At 41.8% G+C, this 8,443-nt stretch overlaps 2 protein-coding genes across 2 annotated transcripts; both read right to left on the minus strand.

Moving 5' to 3' along the window:
- Positions 1-991: 991 nt before the first annotated feature.
- LOC123441871 (electron transfer flavoprotein-ubiquinone oxidoreductase, mitochondrial-like) lies at positions 992-3,188 on the minus strand. The gene is made up of 6 exons (XM_045118063.1): positions 3,147-3,188; positions 2,242-2,350; positions 2,036-2,112; positions 1,465-1,571; positions 1,281-1,362; positions 992-1,174 (listed from the first exon to the last, which is right to left on the minus strand). Exons 1-6 carry the CDS (start codon positions 3,186-3,188, stop codon positions 1,094-1,096), a joined length of 498 nt encoding a protein of 165 aa, XP_044973998.1. The 3' UTR covers positions 992-1,093.
- A 2,218-nt stretch (positions 3,189-5,406) lies between these two features.
- Positions 5,407-8,443, minus strand: LOC123441874 (probable trehalose-phosphate phosphatase 2). The gene is made up of 13 exons (XM_045118064.1): positions 8,312-8,443; positions 8,056-8,235; positions 7,876-7,952; positions 7,652-7,787; positions 7,352-7,471; positions 7,152-7,280; positions 7,011-7,067; positions 6,825-6,926; positions 6,645-6,722; positions 6,417-6,557; positions 6,239-6,331; positions 5,511-5,561; positions 5,407-5,421 (listed from the first exon to the last, which is right to left on the minus strand). Exons 1-13 carry the CDS (start codon positions 8,441-8,443, stop codon positions 5,407-5,409), a joined length of 1,311 nt encoding a protein of 436 aa, XP_044973999.1.

Below are 8,443 nucleotides of genomic sequence, written 5' to 3' on the forward strand. Positions count from 1 at the left end.
CTGGAAAGAGGGTGTTCATACCTAGGATCCCTATGTCGCCCTCAGAGGACACCTCGCTTCCCTTCAAGCTTAAGAGAAAACAGTTCCCCATCCGCCTGAGTTTTGCGATGACCATTAACAAGGCACAGGGTCAAACCATTCCAAATGTCGGTATTTACCTTCCAGAACCCGTTTTCTCACACGGCCAACTATATGTTGCATTGTCAAGGGGTGTGTCAAGAAAGACGACGCAGATTTTAGCCAAGCCTAACAAGGAGATTGATAAAGTTGGGACAAGCACCAAAAACATTGTCTACAAAGATGTTTTAGAGGGGTGATGTATGTGCAATCTTTCGTGTTTTGTTTGCACCTTTGCTTTTGTACCTATAACTATTCTGATCTGGTTTTCTTTCACACAACATGCAGTGCATTTTTTGGACATTTTTAGTTTCTCGGCTGGTCAATACTGGAGGGCCTCACCGTGCAGGTGGGGAACGGTCCTAAAATGAAAAGGCGTTCACATATGAACTGTCCTAAAATGAAAAAGCGTTCACATCTCACCTTATGTTATGATTACTTGTATCATCATTTGGGGAACATACAAATTTCCATTTATTTGGTCAATTGCAGACCTGAAGATCCCTATACCAGCAAAATTTAAGCTGGATGGGATCACTGTGACAAATAATGAAATATTGCAGATTTAAGATGGTTGGAATTACCTTGATTTTAGTAGACACAAATTTGGGACATATGTTATGATTACTTCTCAATGCAAATTTTTATTTAACACATGACCAGGAATATAAGAACAGGAGTACAAAACTCACCTTAATTTTAGTAGACACAAAATCAAAGAAACATTAGAATGAAATGTGACAGAGAGATGCTTCAGCAGCAAGAAGATAACCTCCATCAGCTGAAAAACAGTGCAAAAAATATATCAATCTTTGAGAAAAGAACAAATCAAAGAAAGTATATCAATCTTTGAGAAAAGAACAAATCAAAGAAATAAGTATTGTCTACCTCTAAAACAATTCAGAAGGAAAATATGCAACATATTATTAACATGTATTTTTATGTGAACCACCAAGTGAAGAAGGTTACTCGCCTCTTAGTTCCACACCCGGTTGAAAAGTTTCCCGTTTACTACCATCTTTAGCAATACCAACATCATTGGTTGCAACGCCTGTGACTATTTGATTTTCATCATAAAGGATCTGTCAGAGCAGAATTGAGGCAAATATTAGTCCTCCCACGAAAGAGTTCCTCAACTGAAAAAGGGTCAAAAAGAATGGTACCTCACTCGCAGCAAACCCTGGATACACTTCAACACCTAATTCTTCAGCCTTTACGGACATCCATCTTACCAATTGGCTCAAGCTGAACAAAAGCAAGTATGTTAACACACACGGATTCTCTGAAATAAGAGGAATATAAAACTATACAAGCATCAAGCGAATAATAAAAAGAAAATATCAGCACCTTATTGCATAGTTCCCTTTGTTATCAAAAGGAGATGGAAGTGTCCATGCCTTGTTCTTTGTTAACATCCAGAACTTGTCAGATGAGACATGGACTCTGATTGGGGCCTGTTGAACATATCACAGTCACATAAAAATGAATATCCAAGTTACTTGGTACATCCCACTCTCAGTTTTCCATAGAGCACTCATAACAAGAATGATTTTAGGAACACAAAACTTGCATTTGTTCTATTTGAAGATATCACAACAACCTCCCACAAAATAATATCTTTAATTTCGTATGTTCAGCTGAATCTCCCCTTTTTTCATAAAGGGCGCTTTTATTTACTCAAAATATAGCTAAGATGCACACAACCAAACACCAACAGTATGACAAGAAAAAGGATAAAAAAAGACATGTCGGCAACATTAAAGTCATACAGACAACACTATGCCTATGTCGAAGGAGGTGGCTGAATCAAAGGCATGTGTTCAGTAAATCAACAACAAACAAGCATTATTGCACTAGAAAATCAGAGTGAGGCACAAAAACACATAACATATCGAATGCAGAGTACAGAAGGGCATACATCCTCTTGCCTCCACTCCGGGATGAGCTCATCCAACACACGGGGCTCAAACACATTCCCTGACAGTACATGAGCACCTGCAGAGCAAACAAAAACAAAGGCCCAAATTACTAAGAGGGCGATCAATGCCGTCGCAAGTGTTGTGGTAGTACTACAAGTCTACAACACAGCGGCGAAAACAGGATTCTGTGTGCAAGGCCGCGCACCGACTTCGGCTCCCTTCTCGAGGACGCAGACGGAGAGGTCGGCGTCGGCCGCGCGGCAGAGCTGCTTCAGCCGGATGGCGGCGACGAGCTCATACGCAGGGATAGGGCACTGAAAGCAACAACGACGAGCCAAGAAAACAATAGCCAATCAGTGGGATCAAAATCCAAAAGAAGAGCCAAACGGTGGAGCCACCACCAGAATTTAACAGAAGAGCTAACTAACCAGTGAAATAATTAAGTATATAGTATAGACACATCTTATGAATGCACACGTATTTATAGAAAATTCTTTTTGAGACGCAAACAGGTGAGCAACTGAGCATGGCTTACAGAAAAAATATATTGGTTATAATAGTATACAGCCAAATATTTTATCTCGATATCAGATATGAAGAAACTAAGACTCGAGCTATTTGTTTCCAAAAAGAAACAGAGGACCAGAACTCCATGAAATTAAGGCATCAACTATCTATTTAGGAACTCCAGACTACATTATTCAAGCATCCGGACAACCACGAAAGGCGCAGCAACAACTAAAAGCCAAGCTATGCAAAAAGCACCATCAGATCTGCTTGTCCAAGCTGTGCAAAACCCAGTATTACTGTATACAATGTATTACGAAAATAACTCCATTAATTTTGGATGCGTGGGGTATAAAAAAAGGATGGGGGTCTGAGTAAATAAAAATAAAAGCGTGGGGCCTGAGATAAAGATCATGATTCCCTTTCATCCTCACGTTATGGAAGTCCTTCCCATGATTTTCGGGAGGGACAGTACCTATAACTAACGATCTCTCGATCAGGAGCCTAATAAGCAACAGTTTTTCCACCCTAGGGTTTTCTTCCACCTCTCCTTCATCCTCTCTCCCGATCTCGCCGCCACATCCTCACACCCCTCCACCGCACCGGCCTCCAGCTTGCTGTATACATCTGTCTGTGGTGAACCATCGTCCTATATGTATCAGGCACAATCCTCGGTGGCCTCTGCGGTTCAATCTGCTATCATCGTGGTAATGATGTGTCTCTGTAGTTACATCCTATTCACGATTCCAGATCTACAAGGAAAGGACGAACATAAGAAGATAAGCTTGGGTTTTCAGGAAAGCATCGGCAAGGGAGCCAAGGACGCAGAATCTAATGGAATAGCCGACAAAGATGAAGTGGAGAAAAAGGAGAGAACACAGCCCACTAATTCCGAGGTGACAGACGCATCTTTTCTTTTCCAACTAAGTCCTAACTTGTTTTAATTCTAATTATATTTTATCCTGCATACAAATTATTCTTTATAATGTTGCTCTCAGGAATTAAACTTTAACGAAACAAGTGAAGAGATGCAGCCAACTCGGAACAAGGAATTAGCCTTCCATGAAACAAGTGAACAACTGCAGCCAGCTCAAGATGATGAATTAGCTCAAGATGATGACACCAAAGGGACAAAAACTATAGGGGAAAGGCTGGCAGAATCTAATGGAATAGCCAATACAGATGAAGTGGAGAAAACAAATAGCATGCAGTCCACTGATTCCGAGGTGACAGACGCATCTTTTCTTTTCCAACTAAGTTCTAAATTGTTTTAATTCTAATTATATTATATCCTACATACAAATTATTCTTTGTAATGTTGCTCTCAGGAATTAAACTTCAACGAAACAAGTCAAGAGATGCAGCCAACTCGGAACGAGGAATTAGCCTTCCAGGAAACAAGTGAACAACTGCAGCCAGCTCAAGATGATGAATTAGCTCAAGATGATGACACCAAAGGGACAAAAACTATAGGGGACAGGCTGGCAGAATCTAATGGAATAGCCGACACAGATGAAGTGGAGAAAAAAAAATAGCATGCAGTCCACTGATTCTGAGGTGACAGACGCATCTTTTCTTTTCCAACTATGTCCCAAATTGTTTTATTTCTAATTATTTTAGGTCCTGCATACGAATTATTCTTTGTAATGTTGCTCTCAGGAATTAAACTTTGCTTGTACAAGTGAAGAGATGTAGCCAGCTCAGAACGAGGAATTAGCACAAACATTCGTCACCGAAGGGGCAGAAACTATATTATGGGACAAGCTGGGAGAATCAAATGGAATATATGAGAACGATGAAGTGGAGAACATGACGAGCACGCAATCCACTGATTGTGAAGTCTCCGAAGTGACAGAGGCAGGTGGGGATGAAGAATTAGAACAAACGTCCGGCAGGGAAGGGGTAGAAATTATAGGGGACAAGCTGGCAATGCCTGCGCAGACAGGGAAGCCTATCCGACTGCATAACAAACCTAAGAAGGCACAAGACTACGTGGTGGCTCCAGAAGGCACGGACTAATATTTCTATTCCCTGGTTTTGCTACATTTGTTTTCTTCGTTATTAATAAATGTTATTACTTGCATCATGATAGATTATGCCTGCACCGACGATGACTGGTCTGTGATTGAAAATATCATGTCTGTACCAAATGATAAAAGAAATTTAGTGAGCATTGACGACTCAAATCTCCAAACAAGACACTTGGAACGTCTTTTAATCCCCGTAGAATTTCTTGGCGACGAAGTAAGTATATGTAGCTTTATGACGAGACGATGCTATTTGAACATGAGTTTCTATTATGTCCTATAACCAAGGTGTGCACTTCATATTGCAGATCATAGATGCATACATACATTGCATAAGTGCTAAAGAGCATCTAAAGATGAGGGCAGGTGGAAGTGTGTTCTTAGAGAATGCATGCATCTCTAAGTTAATAAAGGAATTTAAGTTTATACGTGATGACGCACCAAGATGGGTGTTAGACAGAGCTATAACTTATTTGGAGCATGATATGGTGAGTCCCAGTTCCTTACATATTACTATGAATTCAATCATGGATGAATGTTTGTACAGATGGGACCTAAACTAACAAAAACTCTATTTTCAGATATATGTTCCAGTAAACATTAAAGACTTTCATTGGTACCTAGCAGTTATAAATACCGGGGTGCGACGTATCCAGGTGCTCGACTCCTTAGGCCCACGAATGAACCGCAAAGACCTCATCGCTATGGTTAGTTATTAGTTCCACTTCACCATCTTTTGATAAGACGATTTATGTTATTCTTCGGTTGTGATGCTAATGCGTTGTCATTTATTCATGCAACAGCTCGAAGGACTGGAAAATGTATTCCAATATGCATCACTTCACATGGAACTAAAATTTGATAAGTGGAAAGACGTAAACATTACAGCATGGCCAAGGGAAGAATGTATTAAGAGCAGTCTGCAGACAGATGGGTATACCTCTTTCGAACCAAACTTGTTGCTCCCATCCCCTTTCGGTACCTCCTTCTCCTTCAGCATATCTGAACCATTAATATTAAGACATATGTTGTAAGGGCCCGTGCGTTGCAACGGAAGAAAAAAAAATCATAATCTCCAATTGTGATAATCACATTATGCTCTTAAAATTTTAGGACATTTCTTGAAATGCATGAACATTATTTGAATTATGATGAAAATGGCAAAGTATGTTTTGTTAATTAATGATAGCATATGCATAAGAACATTATTTTTATCTTGCTGATATATGTGTTTGCATTTGTAATCTAAATAAAGTCTTAATTTGGTTGCAAACATGTTAGACATCTTCATCGAAAACAATCAATTTGTAAGTACATGCATACCAAATGTTCCAGGTTGCGTATGAATATCGATATTCTTAAAAAATGCAAAATAGAAGAACAAAAAGGGTTTTTGGCCGCGACAGGGATCAAACCTGGGTCTCCAAGGAGGGAGAGCACCCAACCAGTTCAGCTAGCATTGTACTTGTGATAAAATACGGAAAGCATATCCTTTAGAAAGAGCCGAGTCGAAGTTCAAATAACGAATCGTTTTTGTCACTTACGGATGGCATTGGTGGGTAATTTTGGCGAACTTTAGGGGTAAATTTAATGACGCACCACATAAGCAATATGTGTTTTATTAGTAGGTATAGAGGGGAGATACAGAGGATAAAGAAATATATGTACCTCAGATGGATCCCTCAGGGAGTAGAAGGCATCATTGTCCTTGGGCACACATGAAACCAGAATTCCAAAGCCATGGTTGTTTGCCTTCAGAACCTAAATGCGCCAAGAAGACACCTTTATACACCTCACAACATTGAAAGAATGTATGTTAAGCAAGCAAACCAGAGGCGTGAATCACCTTGAATGCATCTTCGTCAGTCTTGTCATCTCCAACATAGATGGGAAGAACATCGTCACTCTCGCTTAGTCCAAGTGATTCAAGCAAAAATTCCACAACTTTCCCCTTGTTCCAGTCAATGACAGGGCAAACTTCAAGAACCTTCAATTAAGAACGCAGCTGACTAAAACAATGCTATGGTTAACAAATAATTTGATACAAAGCCTGGTGATTGTGCATAGTATTCACCTTCCTCCCATGGGTAAGCCTAAGACAAGGGTAGTCCTTCAGAACAGCAGTTACACGCTGATGAACTGTTTCATAGTCCTACGAAGCAATAAACAGAGAAGATAAGTGCCCAGTCAACATTTTAAAAAGAGAATTTGTTTCTGATATGAAACTGAAAGGAACTCTTAGTTGTAGAATTACATGTGGTGCAACGTTCCGGTAATGCACAGACACACAGAACTTGTTATCTTCCATCCTTGCACCATCGATGTCCTTTATACTCTCGCTAAGATTTTCGAACACCTGGCAAGCCACCAAGGTGAGCAACCTGAACTATATGTTCTAAAATGGCACCGTAACCTTTAGAGTTTAGACATTGATACATACCTCAGCTATCATAGGTAAAAACTCACTTGCAGGTTGGAAGAGATTGACCTCTTTACCCTGCGAGTGAAAAGAAGCGAACAATCAAAATTTCGAAACAGAAGAAAAGATCGTGTTGGAACAAAAGCAAGAAAGTTGCTTCACCTCTGAATCAGTGGACCTAACACATTCCACATGGTGGCCATTGGACTCAGACTTCCTAATAGGCCCCATGATGTCCATTCCATGACTTCCAGCATAGTACAGTTCAGTTAGTTTCACAAAGTCAAATACCTAAAGGGACAGAAAACGTCAGGTAGAAGAAATATAGAGTAAAAAAGGAGGCAAATGATATAACAACATACCTTGTCACGAGATCTTCCGCTAATGATTGCAGTCGGGAAAAGTGATGCGACATGCCTCACAGCAGCACGCATCTGTGAAAACAGATCTTTAGAAAGCTGAATGGAGAATTCACCGATATACTAAATGATTGCAGTCGGGAAAAGTTGTAAGAATGTCATCCTTTGTCGCCTCAGGTTATAGAAAAACTAAATGATCTTTCTGCACATGAATAAGCTTTTGCTTGAATATGGGCTGATTTTCCATCATCCATTATGAACAGAAATGACAGAAGAAGAAACATCAAGAAAAAATGTTCATGCCTGCGCAGAAAACCCATTCTCACGCATTCGCAATAAGCTAAATGAACCATGAAAGAGCACCACAACCCCATCTTCATCTTGGAGCGTGAGAGACTCATAACGCTGTGCTATGGGTGCAGAAGTGAATAGGTCATTCCTGACAGAAGCAAGGTTAGTCAGAATGGGTTCTACTTGACTGGAATCATAGAACTGGTCCACCAAATTTGGATCGCAGAGACGCATACTTTTTAGTGAAGCCGGAAACAGCGAGCTTCCGCTCTTCCCCTTTCAGCCTCACCAGCCACCACTCCCACAGCGTGACCTAGCCAAGCACCAAATCGAATCAAACCACCGCCCATCTAGGGAGAAAACAAGAAGGAGAGGCGCATGCGAAATGCGGGAAAGGAAAGGGGGAGAGAGCGTACGTGTGGGTGCTCGGCGGCGGCGCCAAGGCGGCCGCAAAACCGTACAGGGGAGAAGGGAGGGCTCAGCGCGGGGGCTGCGGTTGACGACGACGGGATCTTGCCCTCGACGGAGGGTTGCGGGTCTTTCTTGCCCTGGGTGGAGTAACCTGCCGGCGACGGGATTCCTGGCGACGGTGATTCCTGACGACGGGATTCCTGGAACGGATCAAGACTCGGGCTTGGGCTTGGGCGCCCCCTTGGCGCGCTTCGGCCGGACCGCCGCAGCCTCCTTGTGGCTGTCGCCGGCCTCCGCAGCGACCATGCCGAGCTCGGCCTCCCCGCGTCGCATGGAAGAAGAAGGGCCCCGGCACCGGCGTAGACGAAGAAGGGGCGGGGCGTGGTAGAGCAT

Source organism: Hordeum vulgare, chromosome 3H (genome assembly GCF_904849725.1).
Source record: "Hordeum vulgare subsp. vulgare chromosome 3H, MorexV3_pseudomolecules_assembly, whole genome shotgun sequence".
NCBI classification, from domain to species: domain Eukaryota; kingdom Viridiplantae; phylum Streptophyta; class Magnoliopsida; order Poales; family Poaceae; genus Hordeum; species Hordeum vulgare.

Bases quoted from the DNA above. Each gene is read 5' to 3' on its own strand.
- LOC123441874 (XM_045118064.1), bottom strand. From the start codon at position 8,443: ATGCTCTACCACGCCCCGCCCCTTCTTCGTCTACGCCGGTGCCGGGGC. The intron at 7,068-7,151 runs GTGAAGCAACTT...TTTCACTCGCAG, and splicing joins TTAGGTCCACTGATTCAGAG to GGTAAAGAGGTCAATCTCTT. The intron at 6,927-7,010 runs GTATGTATCAAT...GTGGCTTGCCAG, and splicing joins TTTTACCTATGATAGCTGAG to GTGTTCGAAAATCTTAGCGA.
- LOC123441871 (XM_045118063.1), bottom strand. From the start codon at position 3,188: ATGGTTCACCACAGACAGATGTATACAGCAAGCTGGAGGCCG. The intron at 1,363-1,464 runs GTGCTGATATTT...GCTTTTGTTCAG, and splicing joins AAAGGGAACTATGCAATAAG to CTTGAGCCAATTGGTAAGAT. The intron at 1,175-1,280 runs GTACCATTCTTT...AAAATCAAATAG, and splicing joins CAGGGTTTGCTGCGAGTGAG to TCACAGGCGTTGCAACCAAT.